This window comes from Bos javanicus, chromosome 3 (genome assembly GCF_032452875.1).
Source record: "Bos javanicus breed banteng chromosome 3, ARS-OSU_banteng_1.0, whole genome shotgun sequence".
In the NCBI taxonomy this organism is placed as follows: Eukaryota; Metazoa; Chordata; class Mammalia; order Artiodactyla; family Bovidae; genus Bos; species Bos javanicus.
Window position 1 is genome coordinate 18,983,231 of NC_083870.1, and position 23,980 is coordinate 19,007,210.

The window sequence follows — 23,980 nt, forward strand, 5'->3', positions numbered from 1 at the left end:
CCCATGGACAGAGGAGCCTGGCAGGCTGCAGTCCATAGGCTTGCAAAGAGTTGGACACAACTGAAGTGACTTAGCACACATGCACATTCCCATTTGCACAGAATTTTTTAAGTTTGATGTATTCCCCTTTTTTTTAAATTTTGTTGTCTCTGTCTTTGGTGTCATATCCAAGAAATCATTACTGAACCAACATCATGAAGCTTTTCCCCAATGTTTTCTTCTAGGAGTTTTATAGTTTTAGGTCTTTCATATAGGTCTTCAGTCCTTTTCACATTATTTTTCTTATATGTGGTTTAAGGCAAGAGTCCAACTTCATTCTTCTACTTGTGGATATCCAGTTTTCCCAGCACCATTTTTTTAAGAGACTGTCGTTTCCACATTGAGTTGTTTTGGTCACTTGTAGAAAATCATTTGACCATATATGTGAGGGTTTATTTCTAGGCTTTCTATTCTATTCCATTGATCTATATAGTCTGTCTTTAGCCAGTACCACATTATCTTGATTATTGTAGTTTTGTAATGTTTTGTAATCAAGAAGTGTGAGATTTACAACTTTTTCCTTCTTTTTCAAGATTGTTTTGGCTCTTTGGAGTCCCTTGAGATTCACGTAAACTTTAGGTGGATTTTTCTTTTTCTGCAAAAAAATGTCATTGAGGAGAGAACAAGATGGCAGAGAAGCAGGTGGACATGGAGAACATCTCTCTCACGGATACATCAGGAATACACCTTCAGACACAGAAGTGCATGCAGAACACCAGCTGAGAGCAGATGGAAGTACTTGACCAGCAGAAAAGAATATATAGAACCATGCAAAACTTGGTAGGATAAAGGAACTAGGGGGAAAAACAGGAATGTTAGCGGGACCGGACCTGCCCTCGGCGGGTGGCGGAACTGAGGCAGGGGTCCGATCCCCACACTGGGGCAATTGTCTGAGTCGGAGGAGAAACATTTAAGGCTGAGAGTAAGACAGCTGCTTTGTGGCAGCCTAAATGGAATGAGAATCAGACAGTCCTTGCCACAGCTATACATGCCCCAGACAGGGATGCAGGTCCCCTGGAAGGCGCAGAGGCTGGGAGCTGGAGTTTAGGGGTTGTGGAGCAATCCCAGGGCGAGGGCTGCTGTTGACTGTGGAGAGACGGGTCAAGGGGAGGTGAGGAAGGAGACTGTGGTGGGAAATACCTGTGGAGGAAAACCGGGCGGCCATGGAAGCCAGGCGATACTGCTGAGTCACACGTAGCAGGTGGAGCCTCCACCATAGCCTCTCTGTCCCCATATGCCAGTGTTGGCAGCTGAACAATAGAGAGGCTGGCCCATCAAACACCTGATGCACTGAACTACAGAGTAGGACCCCACCCAGGGTGCTCCTTTAAGTGACTGGTGTGCCAAACTACAGAGTAGGACCCCAGCCAAGGGGGCCCCTCTGTGTGCCTGACACACGGAACAACAGAGAAGGGCCCCAGGCAAGGGAGCAAGCACTCTAAGTGCCTGAATGGGTGGAGCTACAGAGAAAGACTGGCCAAAGAGGCCTTCTGATCACCAGCTCCAAGAGACTCGAAAAAAGACTCTGAGAGTGCCATAACTCCTATGGTGGAGGCAGTTCATGTCCCTGCACACTTGGTGCTGCCAGGGTCCCCACAAGCCAAGCAGCTGTGCCACCTTCATGCTCAACTCTCACTGGGGCAGAGCTGCCACAGACAAAAAAAAGTCTTGCATCTATGCGCACAGGGCTGCTTCGGTCCTGTCCAACTCTGCACTCCTGTGAACTATGGCCTGCCAGGCTTCTCTGTCAGGGGGATTCTCCAACCAAGAATACTGGAGTGTATTGGCCAATACTGGTTGCCATACCCTTCTAGAGCACTATATTTCCTGCTGCCCTAGCCACCAACTCCCCTGAGTACCTGGTGCTGCCAGAACCCCTGTGACCCAAGCAGCTGCACCATCTCCACACCTGGCCCTCACGTGGGCACACCCAAGTCTTCCAGGGCAGCCTCAGGAGCAAACCCCAGTGGACGACCCACATGTAGAGGTGGAAATAAAACCACAGTTGAAACCCAGAGGCAGTGTGGCTACAGAAGAAGACCCAAAACCTTCCCACCAGATGTACAAGCTATAGATTAAATCTACAGAATCAACTAGGCAGACTCTGTGTCTATGAAATATATAAAAGACCACTGAGAGCTCCCACAAAACAAAACGTACTAGCTCTGATAGCTGTGGACATTGGAGGCAAGAACGCACAGGAGTGGGACCAGATTAGAATCTGAGCTGCCCCCACAGCAGATCCAGAGATCAGCACAGTGTTGGAGGGCATCCTAGGGAGGTGAGGTGCACTGTGACTCCCAGAGCGGGAAAGAACTCTGACACCAGTGACTCAAGAAAAACATTTATTATTCTTATGTTTTGACTTGTTCTGTAGATACTTTTGGATTTTTTTTTCTCCTTCTTGTAGTTGTCAATTTTATTGGCATTATGAAATCTAATTAAGCTTCTGAGCTTTTTTTTTTCCTCAGTCACATTTTTTATTGTTGTTTTAAACCTCTGCTTCTATGTTGGGCTTTTGCAGTTCTGGTGAGTTTTCCTTTTTTTTTTTTTCCTCTTTTTTTTAATTTCAATTTTTCATTTTTTAAACCAATTACTATCTTTCTACATATATTCCTTTGTTTCCTTTTCCTACTGTTCTTTTCCCCTTGCAGTTCAGTTCAGTTCAGTCACTCAGTCTTGTCCAGCTCTTTGTGACCCCGTGGACTGCAGCATGCCAGGCCTCACTGTCCATCACCAACTCCCAGAGTTTACTCAAACTCATGTCCATTGAGTCGGTGATGCCATCCAACTATATCATTCTCTGTCATCCTCTTCGCCTCCTGCTTTCAATCTTTCCAGTATCAGGGTCTTTTCAAATGAGTCAGCTCTTCGCATCACATAGCCAAAGTATTGGAGTTTCAGCTTCAACATCAGTCCTTCCAATGAATATTCAGGACTGATTTCCTTTAGGATGGACTGGTTGGATCTCCTTGCAGTCCAAGGGACTCTCAGTAGTCTTTTCTAATACCACAGTTGAAAAGCATCAATTCTTCGGTGCTCAGCTTTCTTTATAGTCCAACTCTCACATCCATACATGACTACTGGAAAAACCATAGGATTGACTAGATTGACCTTTGTTGTCAAAGTAATGTCTCTGCTTTTTAATATGCTGTCTAGGTTGGTCATAACTTTTCTTCCAAGGAGTAAGCATCTTTTAATTTCATGGCTGCAATCACCATCTGCAGTGATTTTGAAACCCAAAAATTAAGTCTCACTGTTTCCATTGTTTCCCCATCTGTTTGCCATGAAGTGAATGGGCCAGATACCATGATCTTAGTTTTCTGAACATTGAGCTTTGAGCCAACTTTTTCACTCTCCTCTTTCATTTTCATCAATTAGTCTCTTTAGTTCTTCTTCACTTTATGTCATAAGGGTGATGTCATCTGCATATCTGAGGTTGTTGATATTTCTCCCAACAATCTGGATTCCAGCTTGTGCTTCATCCAGCCCAGCGTTTCTCATGATGTACTCTGCATATAAGTTAAATAAGCAGGGTGACAATATATAGCCTTGATGTACTCCTTTCCCAATTTGGAACCAGTCTGTTAGTTCCATGTCCAGTTCTAACTGTTGCTTCTTGACCTGCATACAGATTTCTCAAGAGGCAGGTAAGGTGGTCTGGTATTCCCATCTCTTTCAGAATGTTCCATAGTTTGTGGTGATCCACATAGTCAAAGGCTTTGGCATAGTCAATAAAGCACAAGTAAATGTTTTTCTGGAACTCTCTTGCTTTTTTGATAATCCAACGGATGTTGGCAATTTGATCTCTGGTTCCTCTGCCTTTTTGAAATCTAGCTTGAATATCTGGAAGTTCAGGGTCACATACTGTTGAAGCCTGGCATGGAGAGTTTTGAGCATTACTTTACTAGCATGTGAGATGAGTGCAATTGTGCGGTAGTTTGAGCATTCTTTGGCATTGCCTTTCTTTGGGATTGGAATGAAAACTGACCTTTTCCAGTCCTGTGGCCACTGCTGAGTTGTCCAAATTTGCTGACATATTGAGTGCAGCACTTTCACAGCATCATCTTTTAGGATTTCAAAAAGCTCAACTGGAATTCCATCACCTCCACTAGCTTTGTTCATAGTGATGCTTCCTAAGGCCTACTTGACATCTCATTCCAGGATGTCTGGCCCTAGTTGAGTGATCACACCATTGTGATTATCTGGGTCATAAAGATCTTTTTTGTATAATTCTTCTGTGTATTCTTACCACCTCTTCTTGATATCTTCTGCTTCTGTTAGGTCCATACCATTTCTGTCCTTTATTGAGCCCATCTTTGCATGAAATGTTCCTTTGGTATCTCTAATTTTCTTGAAGAGACCTCTAGTCTTTCCCATTCTGTTGTTTTCCTCTATTTCTTTGCACTGATCACTGAGGAAGGCTTTCTTGTCTCTCCTTGCTATTCTTTGGAACTCTGCATTCAGATGGGTATATCTTTCCTTTTCTCCTTTCCTTTTTGCTTCTCTTCTTTTCACAGCTATTTGTAAGGCCTCCTCAGGCAGCCATTTTTCTTTTTTGCATTTCTTTTTCTTGGGAATGGTCTTGATCCCTGTCTTCTGTATAATGTCACGAACCTCCGTCCATAGTTCATCAGGCACTTGATCAGATCTAATCCCTTGAATCTGTCACTTCCACTGTATAATCGTTAAGGGATTTGATTTAGGTCATACCTGAATGGTCTAGTGGTCTTCCCTACTTTCTTCAATTTAAGTCTGAATTTGGCAATAAGGAGTTCATAATCTGAGCCACAGTCAGTTCCCAGTCTTGTTTTTGCTGACTGTATAGAGCTTCTCCATCTTTGGCTGCAAATAATATAATCAATCTGATTTCAGTATTGACCATCTGGTGAAAACAAAACTAACAAATTGACCCAGTGAATAAAGGAAACCAAAAATTATATCTACCAATTAAGAACAAAACTAACTAAAACACAAACTGGAAAACAAAACTAAAGCAAGGTGCCAAATGGGAAATAAAGCAATGAAAATAAAACTAACAAATATGTTGAGAGGAAGGGAAAGAAAGGAAAGAAAGAATATATATGCAATAGTTTTGTTCTTAACTGGTAGATATAATTTTTGGTTTTCTTTGTTCATTGGGTCAATCTACTGACTTTATTTTTGTTGGACTGTTTTTATTTTGCTTATGGGTGTATAAATGCTGGGCTGGAAGAAGCACAAGCTGGAATCAAGATTGCCAGGAAAAATATCAATAACCTCAGATATACAGATGACACCACCCTTATGGCAGAAAGTGAAGAGGAACTAAAAAGCCTCTTGATGAAAGTGAAAGAGGAGAGTGAAAAAGTTGGCTTAAAACTCAACATTCAGAAAACGAAGATCATGGCATCTGGTCCCATCACTTCATGGGAAATAGATGGGGAAACAGTGGAAAGAGTATCAGACTTTATTTTTGGGGGCTCTAAAATCAGGGCAGATGGTGATTGCAGCCATGAAATTAAAAGACGCTTACTCCTTGGAAGGAAAGTTATGACCAACCTAGATAGCATATTCAAAAGCAGAGACATTACTTTGCCAACAAAGGTCCGTCTACTCAAGGCTATGGTTTTTCCAGTGGTCGTGTATGGATGTGAGAGTTGGACTGTGAAGAAGGCTGAGCACCGAAGAATTGATGCTTTTGAACTGTGGTGTTGGAGAAGACTCTTGAGAGTCCCTTGGACTGCAAGGAGGTCCAACCAGTCCATCCTAAAGGAGATTGGTCCTGGATGTTCATTGGAAGGACTGATGCTGAAGCTGAAACTCCAATACTTTGGCCACCTCATGCGAAGAGTTGACTCATTGGAAAAGACCCTGATGCTGGGAGGGATTAGGGGCAGGAGGAGAAGGGGACAAAAGAGGATGAGATGGCTGGATGGCATCACCGACTCGATGGACATGAGTTTGAGTGAACTCCGGGAGTTGGTGATGGACATGGAAGCCTGGCGTGCTGTGATTCATGGGGTCGCAAAGAGTCGGACACGACTGAGTGACTGAACTGAACAGATGGGTATATATGTATATGTGTATATTCAGTCACACTTTTTATTGTTGTTGTAAACCTCTGTCTCTATGTTGGGCTTTTGCAGTTCTGTGGAGTTTTCCTTTTTTTTCTCTCTCTCTTTTATAATTTTAACTTTTTTAAACCTATTATATTTTTTCTATGTTTATTCCTTTGTTTGCCTTTCCTACTATTCTTTTCCCCTTGCAGTTAATCTTTAATGTATATAAATCTTCTTCATCTACCTCTGTTTAACTTTGCATGTCTATTCTTTCTTATTTTTTCTTTCTTTCCTTTCCTCTCAACATATTTGTTAGTTTTGTTTTCATTGCTTTATTCCCTACTTGGCACCTTGCTTTAGTTTTATTTTCCAGTTTGTGCTTTAGTTAGTTTTGTTCTTAACAGGTAAATACAATTTTTTATTTCATTAGTTCTCCGGGTCAGTCTACTGTACTGTATTTTTATGGACTATTTTGACTTTGCTTTTGGGTATATATGTATACTCCATTATTTTAATTATTATTTGCCTAATTTTGTAACTGCCATTTGTCTGGGGTTCATCTTTGCTTTGGAGAAAGTGATGGCACCCCTCTCCAGTACTCTTGCCTGGAAAATCCCATGGACGGAGGAGCCTGGTAGGCTGCCGTCCATGGGGTCGTGAACAGTCGGACACGACTGAGCGACTTCACTTTCACCTTTCACTTTCACGCATTGGAGAAGGAAATGACAGCCCACTCCAGTGTTGTTGCCTGGTGAATCCCAGGGACGGGGGAGCCTGGTAGGCTGCCGTCTATGGGGTCACACAGAGTCGGACACGACTGAAGTGACTTAGCAGCATCTTTGCTTTCTTGTTTTGGGGTATTTGTTTTAATCTTACTTAATGCCATAACAAACCACTTGTGAAATCTTCATTCCTGACCAGAGATCAAACCCTGAGCCTTTAGAATGGGAACATTGACTCCAATACCCTAGACTCCCAGAGAACTAACCCTAGGGAGTATCAAATGGTGAGAACTCACACAAAGGAAACCACTTGAATACAAGACCCAGCATCACGCAACCACCAGTAGCACCCTGTGCAGGATGCCTCATCTAAACAAACAAAACAAAAATATAAGCCCAATCATCAGTAGACAGGATTACCACCTCACTCAGCCTTGGCCATCAGAGGAAAAACAAACAAAAAACTCAGCACAAATCTCACCCTGTACAAAGCTTACACAAACCACTGGGCCAACCTTAGAAAGGCAGAAACCAAAAGGAAGGAGAATTCAGCCTTGAAGCCTGGGAAAAGGAGACCTCAAACACACACACACACAAATAGTGAAAAGGCACAGAAATACTATACAAATGAAGGAAAAAGTAGAAACACAGAAGTCCAAATAAATGAAGAAGAAATAGGCAAACTACCTGAAAAAGAATTCAGAATAATGATAGTAAAGATGTTCAAAAACCTTGAAAACACAATGGAGAAAAATGCCATTGACATTTTAATGGGGATTGCCCTGAATCTGAAAATTGCTTTGGGTAGTAATGACATCTTAAAAATATTGAGTCTTCATTATCAGAGAAATGCAAATCAAAACCACAATGAGGTACCATCTCACACTAGTCAAAATGGCTGCTGTCAAAAAGTCTAGAAACAATAAATGCTGGAGAGGGTGTGGGGAAAAAGGAACCCTCTTACACTGATGGTAGGAATGAAAACTAGTACAGCCACTATGGAGAACAGTGTGGAGATTCCTTAGAAAACTGGAAATAGAACTGCCATACAACCCGGCAATCCCACTGCTGGGCATACACACTGAGGAAACCAGAATTGAAAGAGACATGTGTACCCCAATGTTCATCGCAGCACTGTTTATAATAGCCAGGACATGAAAGCAACCTAGATATCCATTGGCAGACAAATGGATAAGAAAGCTGTGATACATATATATAATGGAATATTACTCAGCTGTTAAAAAGAATGCATTTGAATCAGTTCTAATGAGGTGAATGAGACTGAAGCCTATTATACAGAGCAAAGTAAGTCAGAAAGAAAAACACCAATACAGTATATTAATGCATATATATGGAATTTAGAAAGATGGTAATGATGACCCTATATGCGAGACAGCAAAAGAGACACAGATGTAAAGAACAGACTTTTGGACTCTGTGGGAGGAGGCGAGGGTGGGATGATTTGAGAGAATAGCATTGAAATATGTATATTATCATATGTGAAATAGATCGCCAGTGCAGGTTCCATGCATGAGACAGGGTGCTCAGGGCTGGTGCACTGGGTTGACCCTGAAGGATGGGATGGGGAGGGAGGTGGGAGGGAGGGTCAGGATGGGGAACACATGTACACCCATGGCTGATTCATTGAATGTATGTCAAAACCCACCACAATATTGTAAAGTAATTAGCCTCCAATTAAATAATATATATATAGAGAGAGAGAGACAGAGAGAGAGTCTTCTAACTAATGAACACAAGATGTCTTTCCATTTATTTGTGTCTCTAATTTCTTAGTCTTTTGTCTCCTTGATTAAGGTTATTCTTAAGTATTTTATTCTTATTGATGTTGTTTTTAATGAAAGTGTTTTCTCAGTTTCCTTTTTAGATTGTTCATGGTTCGTATATAAAAATGCAATTGATTTTTTATGTTGATTTTATATCCTGCAACTTTGCTGAATTTGTTCATTAGTTCTAACCGTTTTTCTGTGGAATCTTTGGGAGTTTCTGTAGATAAGACCGTTTCACCTGTGAACAGAGATTATGTACTTCTTCCTTTCTGATTTGTCTGCCTTTCCTTTCTTTTTCTTGCCTAACTACTCGGGCTAGACTTCTAGTACTTTGTCGATAGGAATGGCAAAAGTAGGCATCTTTGCCTTCTTCCAAATCTTAGAGGAAAAGTATCAAGTCTTTAAACCATTGTGTATGGGATTAGCTATAGGCTTTTCATATGTGGCCTTTATGATGTTGAGATAGTTTGTTCTTATTCCTAGTTGTACCTTAGATTTTTAGCCCCTCACCCAGATTGTCACTGTACCTCATTCTCTTGTTTAACCCTGTGTCTCATCAACCAACTCTCTTGTCTCACTTGAGTGAACCAAATTAAAGTTAGAATAAATTTGTCGACTTCTACCCAAAAGCAAAATGTGATTTAGATAGCAGTTATGTTGACTTTAAAGATTAATTTGGGAGAAATTGTCATCCTTACATGTAGTCAATATTTTATATAATTTATGACTAAAAATTAGATCCTAGAAATGGCTTTCCTAACATGATAAATAATATATTTTAAATTAAATTTTTAGTATTTTTCCTTGTTTCACAGTTTTTAAAATATTTTTCTCTGTTTACATAAAGGTGAAGAATACACTACAACCTCAATTGTCAAAAAAAAGTGGGGGGTTTCATCTGGAAACAAGTTCAGCAGAGTATTTATCTGGATTACAGTTTAGTGCAACAAGTGTTTGTGTGTTGAGCACACGCAACCTGCCAGGTCTTATATTTAGTCCTTGTCTCATCCAACAAACTATTCACATAAATCAGTTACTTTGTTATTTATTTGTTATCCACAATTGGAAAATGTACTGAAAATAAGTTTTACCTGAAATCACATGGATAGAGAGAATATAGCCAGGGTTAGAACTCAAGTCCTCTAGGTCTGGTACTTGACACTACAATGTACAACCTCCATTCTCTTCTGAGGATTAAAGATCAGAATAATGCATTAGATTATATAAGTAGTCTAGAAGTTAATATTTATCAGACCCTGTATTTTTGTATGAAGTTGTTAGATTCATAATAATAATAGTAACAGTAAAAAAGCATGCTTAATCAACTGATGGCCCTCTGGGATGCTAGAGACAACCACCTGGGACTAAAATTTAATTGAAGATAATTTATAGTGTCAGTTTCGGGTGTCTTAACCTACCCTTCTGCTTCTAACAAGCAAAACTACTTTCTTTTTATACTGGTTCTGGTCTTCACTGATGTGTGGGCTTTTCTCTAGTTGTGGTGAGCTGGGGCTGCTCTCTAGTTGCAGTGTGCAGTGGCTTCTCCTGTTGCTGAGCACAGGTTCCAGGGCACATGGGCTCAGTAGTTGTGGTTTCCAGGCCCTAACGCACTGGCTCAATAGTTGTGGCACGCAGGCTGAGTTGCTCCACGGCATGGGGATCTTCCCAATACCCAGAATTGAACCCATGTCTCCTATGTTGGCAGGTGGATTCTTTACCACTGAGACACCAGGGAAACTTGCAAAACTGCTTCTTAATCATCCCAAATACTTTTCAGCCCCCTGATCCAAATGTCACACTTGATTTATTTCCTTGTGCTTAGTACATTAAGATAATTAGACAAAGAAGCTAAGTTGAGTTGTGGTGACTAGGCAGCCAAAAGGATTAAGATCTCAACATTTCTATAACCCATCCATGGTATATTGGTTGGGAAGTTCTAGATTAGACTTTTTCATGCAACATAGCAGACCAGAAATTCTGAAGGACATTCCTCGTTGAGAAAAACTAGATCCTGCGCCAAAATGTAAGGAAATAAACCACCGTGAGAATCAGCAGAAACAATAAGCAATGGACTTGGACCCTCAGGGGCTTAAGATAGCATGATAATTAGATATATAGTATAAAATAATTATGTATGAGATGTTTAAAGAAATAAAAGATGAAATCACAAAAAGAGAAAGCAACACAAAGCTGTAAAAATTAACAGGATTGCCACAGAACCTACAACTTACAGAAATGAAAATATTGTATAAAAACAGAAGCATCTCAGCAGATAGATTAAGATCAGATCAGATCAGTTGCTCAGTTGTGTCCGACTCTTTGCGACCCCATGAATCGCAGCACAAGCCAGGCCTCCCTGTCCATCACCAACTCCCGGAGTTCACACAGACTCACGTCCATCGAGTAAGTTATGCCATCCAGCCATCTCATCCTCTGTCCCCTTCTCCTCTTGCCCCCAATCCCTCCCAGCATCAGAGTCTTTTCCAGTGAGTCAACTCTTCGCATGAGGTGGCCAAAGTACTGGAGTTTCAGCTTTAGCATCATTCCTTCCAAAGAAATCCCAGGGCTGATCTCCTTCACAATGGACTGGTTGGATCTCCTTGCAGTCCAAGGGACTCTCAAGAGTCTTCTCCAACACCACAGTTCAAAAGCATCAATTCTTCAGCACTCAGCCTTCTTCACAGTCCAACTCTCACATCCATACACGACCACAGGAAAAACCATAGCCTTGACTAGACGAACCTTTGTTGGCAAAGTAATGTCTCTGCTTTTTAATATGCTGTCTAGGTTGGTCATAACTTTCCTTCCAAGGAGTAAGCATCTTTTAATTTCATGGCTGCAATCACCATCTGCAGTGATTTTGGAGCCCAGAAAAATAAAGTCTGACACTGTTTCCACTGTTTCCCCATCTATTTCCCATGAAGTGATGGGACCAGATGCCATGATCTTCGTTTTCTGAATGTTGAGCTTTAAGCCAACTTTTTCACTCTCCACTTTCACTTTCATCAAGAGGCTTTTGAGTTCCTCTTCACTTTCTGCCATAAGAGTGGTGTCATCTGCATATCTGAGGTTATTGATATTTCTCCCGGCAATCTTGATTCCAGCTTGTGTTTCTTCCAGTCCAGAGTTTCTAATGATGTACTTTGCATATACGTTAAATAAACGGGGTGACAATATACAGCCTTGACGTACTCCTTTTCCTATTTGGAACCAGTCTGTTATTCCATGTCCAGTTCTAACTGTTGCTTCCTGACCTGCATACAGATTTCTCAAGAGGCAGGTCAGGTGGTCTGGTATTCCCATCTCTTTCAGAATTTTCCACAGTTCATTGTGATCCACACAGTCAAAGGCTTTGGCATAGTCAAGAAAGCAGAAATAGATGCTTTTCTGGAACTCTCTTGCTTTTTCGATGATCCAGCGGATGTTGGCAATTTGATCTCTGGTTCCTCTGCCTTTTCTAAAACCAGCTTGAACATCCGGAAGTTCATGGTTCACATATTGCTGAAGCCTGGCTTGGAGAATTTTGAGCATTACTTTACTAGCATGTGAGATGAGTGCAATTGTGCGGTAGTTTGAGCATTCTTTGGCATTGCGTTTCTTTGGGATTGGAATGAAAACTGACCTTTTCCAATCCTGTGGCCACTGCTGAGTTGTCCAAATTTGCTGGCATATTGAGTGTAGCACTTTCACAGCATCATCTTTCAGGATTTGGAATAGCTCAACTGGAATTCCATCACCTCTGCTAGCTTTGTTCGTAGTGATGCTTTCTAAGGCCCACTTGACTTCACATTCCAGGATGTCTGGCTCTAGGTCAGTGATCACACCATTGTGATTATCTGGGTCATGAAGATCTTTTTGTACAGTTCTTCTGTGTATTCTTGCCATCTCTTCTTAATATCTTCTACTTCTGTTAGGTCCATACCATTTCTGTCCTTTATCGAGACCATCTTTGCATGAAATGTTCCTTTGGTATCTCTGATTTTCTTAAAGAGATCCCTAGTCTTTCTCATTCTGTTGTTTTCCTCTATTTCTTTGCATTGATTGCTGAGGAAGGCTTTCTTATCTCTCCTTGCTATTCTTTGGAACTCTGCATTCAGATGTTTATATCTTTCCTTCTCTCCTTTGCTTTTTGCTTCTCTTCTTTTCACAGCTATTTGTAAATTGTAAATGGCCCAGACAGCCATTTTGCTTTTTTGCATTTCTTTACCATGGGGATGGTCTTGATCCCTGTCTCCTGTACAATGTCACGAACCTCATTCCATAGTTCATCAGGCACTCTATCTATCAGATCTAGGCTCTTAAATCTATTTCTCACTTCCACTGTATAATCATAAGGGATTTGATTTAGGTCATACCTGAATGGTCTAGTGGTTTTCCCTACTTTCTTCAATTTAAGTCTGAATTTGGCAATAAGGAGTTCATGGTCTGAGCCACAGTCAGCTCCTGGTCTTGTTTTTGCTGACTGTATAGAGCTTCTCCATCTTTGGCTGCAAAGAATATAATCAATCTGATTTCGGTGTTGACCATCTGGTGATGTCCATGTATAGAGTCTTCTCTTGTGTTGTTGGAAAAGGGTGTTTGTTATGACCAGTGCGTTTTCTTGGCAAAACTCTATTAGTCTTTGCCCTGCTTCATTCCGTATTCCAAGGCCAAATTTGCCTGTTACTCCAGGTGTTTCTTGACTTCCTACTTTTGCATTCCAGTCCCCTATAATGAAAAGGACATCTTTTTTGGGTGTTAGTTCTAAAAGGTCTTGTAGGTCTTCATAGAACCGTTCAACTTCAGCTTCTTCAGCATTACTGGTTGGGGCATAGACTTGTATTACTTAAACACAGCTGAAAGTGAACAGAAATAAAGATCTGAAAAAATCAAAAAGAAAAAGAATTCAATAGAAAAAGAAGTGAAAAACAAGAGAGGTTAAGCTAAGAGGACAAGTGAAAAGTCTTAATGTGCTGTGGTTGGAGTTCCAGAAGACAGCAGAGTGAATGGAAAAGATCTAATATTTGAAGAGATAACGAGTGAGTATATTCTAGAACTAAAGAAAATCATGAGCCATAGATACAGAAAGTACAACTTGATATAAGAAATATAAATAAAAAGAAATCTGTATCTTCAGAAATTACAGAATACTAAAGGCAAAGTGATCTGAAAGCAGTCAGAGATAAAAGACAGGATTCTCATAACAGAGTAGTCTTGCCTCTTAGAAGCAGTGTATGTCTTTTCAGCAATAGTGCATGTGAGAAGATAATAAAATATCTTCAGAGTGCTAAAAGAAACATGTAACTTAGAATCATGCTCTTGGCAAAACTAAACTTGAAAAATGAAGTTTTTTATTTTTACTTAAACAAAAATGGGAAACATTTACAAACAGGACAGTCCTAGGGAACTTCTAAGGAATATACTTAAGAAAGAAGAAAAGTAATACCACCAGACAGGAGGATGAAAGAAAGAATAATGAGCAAATATATCAGTAAATATGTTGATAATGTACATCTCCACAAAATCTATATGTAAGTAGTAATAATGGCTATATTCTGGGGATTTCAAAAAAGAACAGCTAAAATACTGAACGAAAATAGTATGGGGACTTCCTTGATGGTCCAGTGGTTAAGACTTTGAGCTCCCAGTGGAGGGGAACTAAGATCCCACATGCTGTGTCCAATAAATAAATAAAATTTAAAAAGCATTAAAAAAAATAATATGTAGTTTGGGGAGGGGGTAAACATAGGTGAACATAAATAATTTTTGTATTTTTCTGTGGCAAAGTGATTAAAATAATAATGAAAAAATGAGTATATATAGTTAAAGCCTAACCAGTAGAAGAGTCAAAACCAAATAACTATATAAATAAATAGAAATTTTTAATTTTTTGAAATGTAAGAAAGGGAGGGGAAGCATCATTAGAGTCAAATAGAATACCAAAATAAGATGGTAGAAATAGCTCTTAATGAAACACTAAGTACACTAACTATAAATGGACCAAACCATCAGTTCAGAGAATGAAATTATAAAATTGACTTTTACAATACAAAAATCTATAAACTGTTTATATGAGACATATCTAAAACATGACACAGAAAATGGAAGGGAAAATATGCTAGGCAAAAGAAAGTGGAGTAGCCACGGAAAAAAATAAATTATCAAAAATTAATACTGGGGGTAGAGGAGACTACTTCATAATAATGAGATTCAATTCAGTAGTGGATAGAAACAATTCTAATCCAGTATGTATATGATAAAATAATTTTAAAGTTAGTAGATTCTTAGGAATAAATTAATCTGTTTTCATAGTGGGAGATTCCAGCAAGCTGTTCTCAATTATTAATCAAGCAGACAAAAAAAAGAAAAAAATTTGAACACCTCAAGATAACAAGTATGATTTATTAGACATATGTTGAACCCTATATTCAGTAATTAGAGAAAAATATACTTTCTGCTTAGACATTCTTGGAAAATTTACAAAAACCAATCAGGATTAGTCCATAGATCAAACCTCAATATATTGTAAAGAATCAAGATATTATAGGCCAAGTTCTCTGTACATTAAGCTAGAAGTCAAAAATACGGACTTTTTTTTTTAATGTAGTAAATTAGTTGGGATAGCACTAGGTACATTTATAACGCTTAACATTTTACCTGATTAAATCAATAGACTTTTTGTTTGCATTGTCTTATGTGTGAAAGTTAGTAAAGGACCCACCCCTGAAATGATTCAAAGACCTGGATCCTTCCTGGGTGTGGCTGCTCTATCCTCTTAGGGCCTCAATGACTTCTTTATTCAATTATTCAGGCTTTCTAACCCTTTTCTTTTTTTTGTCAACTTCAAAAACTTTTTTTTTTGCAACTTTTTCCATTTCATCTGAGTCTTTAAATTTATTAACATGAAGTTATTAATAGTGTTCTCAATTTTTCTTACCTCAGTTAAGTACTTAGTCATGTCCTTTTTGGTCCCAATTCAGTCAGTTGAGTCCAGTCACTCAGTCATGTCTGACTCTTTGCTACCCCATGTACTGCAGCACACCAGGCCTCCCTGTCCATCACCAACTCCCGGAGCTTACTCAAACTCATATCCATCGAGTTGGTGGTGCCATCCAACCATCTCATCCGCTGTCGTCCCCTTCTCCTCCTGCCTTCAATCTTTCCCAGCATCAGGATCTTTTCCCATGAATTGATTCTTTCCATCAGGTGGCCAAAGTATTGGACCTTCAGCTTCAGCATCAGTCCTTCCAATGAATATTCAGGACTGATTTCTTTTAGGATGGACTGGTTGGATCTCCTTGCAGTCCAAGGGACTCTCAAGAGTCTTCTCCAACACCACAGTTCAGAAGCATCAGTTCTTCAGCACTCAGCTTTCTTTATAGTCACATCCATATATGACTCCTGGAAAAACCATAGCTTTGACTAGATGGACCTTTGTTCAAAGTAATGTCTCTGCTTTTTAATATGCTGTCTAGGTTGGTCATATCTTTTGTTCCAAGGAGCAAGCGTCTTTTAATTTCATGGCTGCTGTCACCATCTGTAGTGATTTTGGAGCCCAAAAAAATAAAGTCTGTCACTGTTTCCATTGTTTCCCCATCTATTTCCCATGAAGTGATGGGACCAGATGCCACGATCTTAGTTCTCTGAATGTTGAGCTGTAAGCCAACTTTTTCACTCTCCTCTTTCACTTTCATCAAGAGGCACTTTACTTCTTTTTTGCTTTCTGCCATAAGGGTGGTGTCATCTGCATATCTGAGGTTTTTGATATTTCTCACAGCTATCTTGATTTCAGCTTGTGCTTCATCCAGCCCAACGTTTCTGATGATGTACTCTGCATGTAAGTTAAATAAGCAGGGTGATAATATACAGCCTTGATGTACTCCTTTCCCAATTTGGAACCAGTCTGTTGTTCCATGTTCAGTTCTAACTGTTGCTTCTTGACCTGCATACAGATTTCTCAGGAGGCATCAGGTGGTCTGGCATTCCCATCTCTTTAAGAATTTTCCACAGTTTGTTGTGATCCACACAGTCAAAGGCTTTGGCTTAGTCAATAAAGCAGTAGATGTTTTTCTGCTTTATTTATTTATGCTTTCTCTGTTTTCTTGATCTGTTTGTCAGACTCACCATTTAACTTTTTAAGCCTCTTTGTTGTATATGTATGTTTTCTCTTTTATTTTTAAAATTTGCTTGTGTCTCTATTATCTTTCTTTTTGCTTCTAACACACATCTAAGTAAGTTGTCTAATAAAACTGGATAAGTAAAATTATATGAAGCCTGTTTTTTATGCCAATCAAGCTTATCTGTGCCTAAATATTAGTTGCACTAAGAAAATTATCTTCTATAAACAGTTATATTATTTTGTATTTCTCCTTTCTTTACTCTCTCTTATTAAACAAGGAACTTTTCATTCTAAGCGACAGACCTCTTAATTCACAATAGTGCAAGGAAAAAAGGAACGTATTGGCTTGCATGGTGGAGAAGACAGATATGTCTGGGTGCAGACATTCAGTGATGCCATTGAATCTGTGCCTGTGTCTCAACCACACTTTCCTTTAGACCTTCTCCATCCTTGGGTAGCCTTTCCCAATTTAGTGCCACAGCTAACAGGCAGGCTTGTATCTTGCAAGCCTAGCAACTCAAGCAGAAAGAAAACCCAGCCCCAAGGGCTCCAGCACAAGTTCAAAGATTGAGAGTCTCAGCTCATGCTCATATGCACAACCAATCACTGTTGGGGGGGGTGGGAGTCAGGGGGTGTGGGGGATAAAAGTCAGCTGTCAACCCTAGTCAACATACATGGGTTAAAAATGGTGCTGATTCCCCAAAGAAAAGGGAATGTTGGTGTGTGGATGAGTGGTGAGAGGTAGAACAGATGGATAAATGAAAGGAGTGATGTTAGTAGGAAAGGAAGATGCTGAGCAGGCAAGAACACCTAATGTCCCCTAGGTCTTAGTAAATACTGGATTGGCAAAGCTCAGTTTTTTCATCAAGAAGTTCAGGAAAAGCTAATGGGAGCAAAAACTGGACAGAAGGGTAATCAGAATGTTCATTTCCTTTCCTCGTGGAGTAGTTCCTTAATCCACATGATGGTACTACAGGAACACAAAACACATCTCCCTGCTCTACTTTGTGTTTCTACCAACTAAAATTTTACCTTTAAAGGGTTAACATTTTTCACTACAGCACTTTCTCTAAGATTCCCAGAGTTGACTATAGACGCATATAGCCATATATCCAGTAGACACATATAGCTATATAAATTTAAATATAAATTAATTGAAACTAAAAGACGCTTACTCCTTGGAAGGAAAGTTATGACCAACCTAGAGAGTGTATTGAAAAGCGGAGACATTACTTTGTCAACAAAAGTCTATCTAGTCAAGGCTATGTTTTTCCAGTGGTCATGTATGGATGTGAGAGTTGGACCAAAAAGAAAACTGAGCACCAAAGAATTGGTGCTTTTGAACTGTGGTGTTGGAGAAGACTCTTGAGAGTCCCTTGGACTGCAAGGAGATCCTACCAGTCCATCCTAAAGGAAGTCGGTCCTGAATATTCATTGGAAGGACTGATGCTGAAGCTGAAACTCCAATACTTTGGCTACCTGATGTGAAGAGTTGACTCATTTGAAAAGACCCTGATACTGGGAAAGATTGAGGGCAGGAGGAGAAGGGGATGACAGAGGATGAGATGGTTGAATGGTATCACCAACTCAATGGACATGGGTTTGGGTGGATTCTGGGAGTTGGTGATGGACAGGGAGGCCTGGCGTGCTGCAGTTCACAGGGTCACAAAGAGTCGGACACGACTGAGTGACTGAACTGAACCAAACTGAATAGAAACTAAACTAAAGATTTAGTTTCTCATTCACAATAGCCATATTTTGAATGCTCAGTAGCCATCTCTGGCAACCATGTTGGACAGCTCAGCTGTGGCCCATCGTTTCTGTCATCACTTAACAGTTCTGTTGGACAGCTCTGACTTAGCACATTAAGCTAATACCAGCAATTTGTTATTCAGTGTCTTTCTAGTGACAGTTACTCTAAAGTGGATGGGTGAGAAATTTTGATTATGACAGAGAAAACGAGAGACGCTGACTAGGATTTCAGCTCCCTTCAGATGGGACAGTCCCTGCCATCACAGAGCTGGAATCCCTGGTGATCTCTTTGCATGTACCCCACAACAGCAGGCTGGGACTGGATGCCCAGGAGCCACCTGAGCGCAGTGTGCTTGGGAGCAAGGGAGTGTGAGCGTCTGGTGATGTCAGCCCCACTTTAGGAGCAGTTTATCTAAGTCAGTCAGTACCCACTGATACCCACGTGTCATAAATTTCCACCCCTGTCATGCACTTCATCATCTCTCAGTGTTACATAAATCTGATAAAAACAGATGTTTTTTCCTTTTTTGTTCTGCAGACCTGTCCCTCTTTGTTCTGTTGTTGTGATAAATAGCCAACTTGATAAACTTGAGGGGAGGAAATTGTTTCTTTCCTGTAATGTTCGAAGTGTTGATGAGAAGACACTATACTCAGAGGCAACAGGTAAGAAGCTGCCACTTGCTATTTTAGGTTTGGTTTCAGCTGTTTGGGGTTTTTTTTGTTTGGGGAGGGGTGGGGTTGATTTGGTTTTTTAACCCATGCATGCCCAGAAATTCTTAATTCCCTGTCATGCAGAGAACAAGCTATTCTTACTCACTGTTTTCCAGTATCTCTCAAAATTATAGTCATGTGCCTTTTGACCCATTTTCAGGATTTTATTCCAAAGGTGTACTGACATGTGTTCAGCATTACAATGTGTGTAAGGTTGCTCTGTTGTTTAGTTGCTGAGTCTCATCTGACTCAATTGGGACCCCATGGACCCCCTGCCAGGCTCCTCTGTCCATGGGATTCTCCAGGCAAGAATACTGGAAAAGGTTGCCGTTTCCTTCTCCAGGGGATCTTCCCGATCCAGGGATTGAACTCACATCTCCTGCTTGGCAGACATATCCTTTACCACTGAGCCACCTGGGAAGCCCCTAAGGTTGCTCTAGAGTTCTAGTATTGGTGCCACTCATTCAGTGTTATTTGACCTAGCCAAAGATTGGCCAAACATAGATATCCATCAATAGGAGACTAGGTAAAGAGACTACAGCTCATCCATATACTATATTGTGTGTGCCATAAAAATTATTGTGGAAGAAAATGGCAACCAACTCCAGCATTCTTGCCTGGGAAATCCCATGGACAGAGAAACCTGGCAGGCTACAGTCCCTGGGATTACAAAGAGTCAGACACAACTGAGCAATTAAACAACAAATAAGAATAAGGGAACTCTTTGGGTATGATATGGAGCTATATGTCATTACTATACACTGAACGAAAAATACAAGATACAGGACAGTGACTGTATTTATGCTATCATTACTGCAGAAAAAATGATAGGTTCTTCCCATTCTCTTCCCTTTTTCTTCTTCCTTCCATTTCACCCCTTCCTTTCTTCTTAAATATTTCTAAAGCTATTAGGGAGAGTCGGGGTGGGGCGTGGTAGGCCCGGGGGTGAGGGCAGGGCCATGGGGAGGGATGGCTACATCAGCCCGCCGCTGTCTAGGAGCCTGAGTGGAGTAAAGGATGTCGGCACAGGGCAGTGGCCCAGCACAGGATGTCAGAGTCCAAGTAGGGAAAGGGAAGAGTTCACATGGGGAGCAGCATGGGTGTCGGGGCCCACAGGGGAAGGGTGGCATCTGCACAGGCTGGGAACCAGAGTTCCAGATATGGAAAAAGTGCAAGTGAGAATGAACCCTATGGTCCTGGATTGGAGTTGGAGATATTGGACATGGATATTTTCTGTCTTTTGCTCTTGCAAATACTGTTGTAATCAGTAACTTTGTATATTGTCAGCTCTCACAGGGCCTTTGCAAGTGATGGGTCCTGGAAGCCTCATCTTCAATAGCTTCAGATTTAGGAAAGTTAATTTAGATATCCAATACTTTTTGTTTGTTTTTTTCTTCTTATTTTAATGGAGCTCAGATTCACATGTTTGGGTTAGTCAGAATCCTTGATGTAGAATATATACACTCAGTATTTACATGAAAGGTAATCTTTTACTTACTCGTTCACTAATGTGTTTATTTTTTCTAATTTAACAAACATCTTGAAATTTTCAATCAAACAAGAACAGAATCTTAATAATATTATATCCCTACCTAATTACTTTTCTCCATCTCATCCTTCTGTTTTTCCTTCGGAAGTAACTCACTGCCTTCAGAAGTGATCTCAAATTTTGTGGTTTTCATTCCTTTATACGTTATTTTTTTAAGTTTTATTAAGAATATATGTGTGCCTAAGTAATATATTGTTTAGGTGTTTGTTTTTGAACTTTGTAGAAAAGAGATTGTACTGTATGTGCTTTTCTGGGATTTGATTTTTTTTTTTCCCCACTTAGCTTCATATAACAAGTTCACACATGTTGTTGGTTCTGTAGCTTGTTCGTTTACTACAGTATAATATTGCATTGTGTGACTATACTGCAATGAATTTATCTCCTCTTCTAATGGTGGAAGTCTGACTATTATGAATGGGGCTACTATGAACATTCTTATTCATGTCTTCTGCTGGTATATATGGGCAAGAGCTTGGCCTATGCTTAGGAGTGAAATTTCTGGGTTGTGGGGTGTAAGAATGTTCAGCCTTACAGAGGAATGCCAGATTATTTTCTCAAGCTGTAACAAATTACATTCCCACCAGCAATAGATGAGATTCTCTTGATTCCCTATTTTTTCCAGCAATTGATAAAATCAAACTTCTTGATTTTTGCCAAATGGTTGTAAAATGATATATCAGTATGATCTTAAGTTGCATTTTCCTGATATATTTATTAATCATGTTTGTCTCCCATTCTGCAAAATTCCTATTTGTTCAGCCTCTTTTATTGTTTTTTTCTTACTTTTTAAATTGGTTTATAGAAATTCTTTATCTATATTTTTATTAAACTAATCTTTTTGTTGACTATATAAGCCGCATATATCTCCTAGAATATGTAAGTTGCCTTTTATTTGCTATGTTATCTTTTTATGAACAGAAGTTTTTGATGTAAATATATTCACATTTATTAAATTTTTTCCTTTACAGTTAATGCTTTTGTGTCTTGTTTAAGAAATGCGTTTTTCCCTTAAGTGTCAGCTTTTGCAGCAATGATGGATAAAAGAAGCAGGAGGAAGATCATGAATAATTTGAATCCACAGTTAATTTAAACCCCATCCCAGGCTGTGGTTTGTGCTTCCTGTCTCATTAAATCTTTCAGTATCATAAAGGTACCAGATGGCTCAGTTGTAATTTTACTTCCTTTCACCTTCTTGACTATCTCTAATGGAAGTGGTAAAGAACCATGAAATGACCAAGAGGTAGACGACTTGGTTACCCAGGAGTTGCTAATACAGTATTGTGATAGTCAAAAATTGATTCTTAATTTAGCTGAAAAATGAGAGTATGCAGATATCCTGAGAGTACCAATATGAATCAAAGTGCTTTTCTTTGTGTGTATTTATATATTTCTACTTAGAGAAGTTTCATCAGGTCAAAGTCAGTTGACTTATAATCATCTCCTTCTATTTTGTTTAGGTTTATTTATAAAGCTGGATCCTGAAAAAAGGTCAACATAAAAGAGCTTCTGGTGAATTCCATAGCAGTCTGCATAAGGCTGCCCCTCCTCCAGAAGAAGCAGTGGTCTCCAGTCCTGCTCTTGTCATCCACTGTTAAATCCCCATCAGGCAAAACCTGCTAACACAGACCTTCCTAAATAAGTCTTTTGAATTCAATTCCAGGAGCTCCATTTCCATCTTCCAAACTTTTTTAACACAGAGACACTCTCTGTGACAGTATCAGCAATTCTTTCTGTCTCCTTAGGATGAGTGTCTGGTTCTCCTAAAATCTGAATGGGCTCCTTAAGGTTGCTCAGGTGTGATGTCTGATCCATTGCAGACTAGAGGAAAAATTCATACTGAAACTTTTACCACAAACTTGGAAATGCCAGAAAACTGAAGAAAGGAATGAATATGTGGGTACATGAGTGTGTGTGTGTGTGGTGTGTATGCATTATAAATTACAAAACTAGCTTTGTTGTATCTAAACAAATCTTCTAGGCTACAGTAGGAAACAACCAGTTTCTATAGAATCAGACCCTTCACCTCTGTTGTCTTGAAGTCTAGGGATTAAACTACTTTACCATTTTAACATAGACTGTTATTATCTCTTACCAGTAGCATGGTTTATCATCACTGGAAGCAGCCTGTATTCATTTCCTAAGTGTCTTAATCCATTTGGACTTCTATAACAAAATACCACAGGCCAGGTAGCTTGTAAAAAACAATAATTTATTGTTCACAGTTAAAATGAGTTAAAATGGAAAGTCCAAAGATCAGGATGCCAGTGTGTTCACCTTCTGATGTGGGCCCACTTACTAGTTCATATCTCGTACCTTCTCATTGTGTCCTTACATGGTGGAAGGAGCTAGAGATCTCTCTGGATCTTTTTATAAGGACACTATTCACATTCTTGAAGGCTTCACCTTAAGCACATCCCAAAAGCCCTGCCTACTGATACCATCATATTGGGCATTAGGACTTCAACATATGAATTGGGCCAGCCCAGGGTGGGGTGACCCAAACATTCAGACCATAACATTAAGGCTGCCATCATGAAGTACCACATACTAGGTGGCTTAGAACAACAGAAATTCATTGTCTCATGGGTCTGAAGACTTTAAATCCAAAATCAAGGTATCAGCAAGGCTGTGCTCCCTCTGAAGGTCTAGGGAAGGGACTATTCCATGCTGTCTCCTAGCTTCTGGTTGCCTAATGCGTTCTTTGGCTTGTAGATGCATCACCCCACCTTCAAATGGCATTCTCATGTGTGTCTTTGTATCATTTTCCCTCTGTCCATGTTTCCCCATTTTATAAGGATACCAGTCATATTGGTAGGGTCCACCTTAACAACCTAGTTTTAATTTGATTACCTCTATAATTGATTACCCAAGATGGGAGGGTCATGGTGGAGAGGTCTGACAGAATATGGTCCAGTGGAGAAAGGGATGGCAAACCACTTCAGTATTCTTGCCTTGAGAACCCCATGAACAGTATGAAAAGGCAAAATGATAGGATACTGAAAGAGGAACTCCCCAGGTTGGTAGGTACCCAATATGCTACTGGAGATCAGTGGAGAAATAACTCCAGAAAGAAGGAAGGGATGGAGCCAAAGCAAAAACAATACCCAGCTGTGGATGTGACTGGTGATAGATGCAAGGTCTGATGCTGTAAAGAGCAATATTGCATAGGAACCTGGAATGTTAGGTCCATGAATCAAGGCAAATTGAAAGTGGTCAAACAGGAGATGGCAAGAGTGAATGTCGCACATTCTAGGAATCAGCAAACTAAAATGGATGGGAAT

At 39.9% G+C, this 23,980-nt stretch overlaps 1 protein-coding gene across 1 annotated transcript in view; it reads left to right on the plus strand.

Annotated features, from left to right (window-relative positions):
* The window catches only part of THEM4 (thioesterase superfamily member 4), a 49,346-nt gene extending 26,578 nt beyond the window's left edge, over window positions 1-22,768 (plus strand). Inside the window, exons 5-6 of the mRNA XM_061406459.1 lie at window positions 18,978-19,102; window positions 22,157-22,768. Coding sequence (XP_061262443.1) covers window positions 18,978-19,102; window positions 22,157-22,197 — 166 coding nt within the window. The 3' untranslated portion in view covers window positions 22,198-22,768. The remainder of the gene's footprint in view (window positions 1-18,977; window positions 19,103-22,156) is intronic.
* The last annotated feature ends 1,212 nt before the right edge of the window (window positions 22,769-23,980 follow it).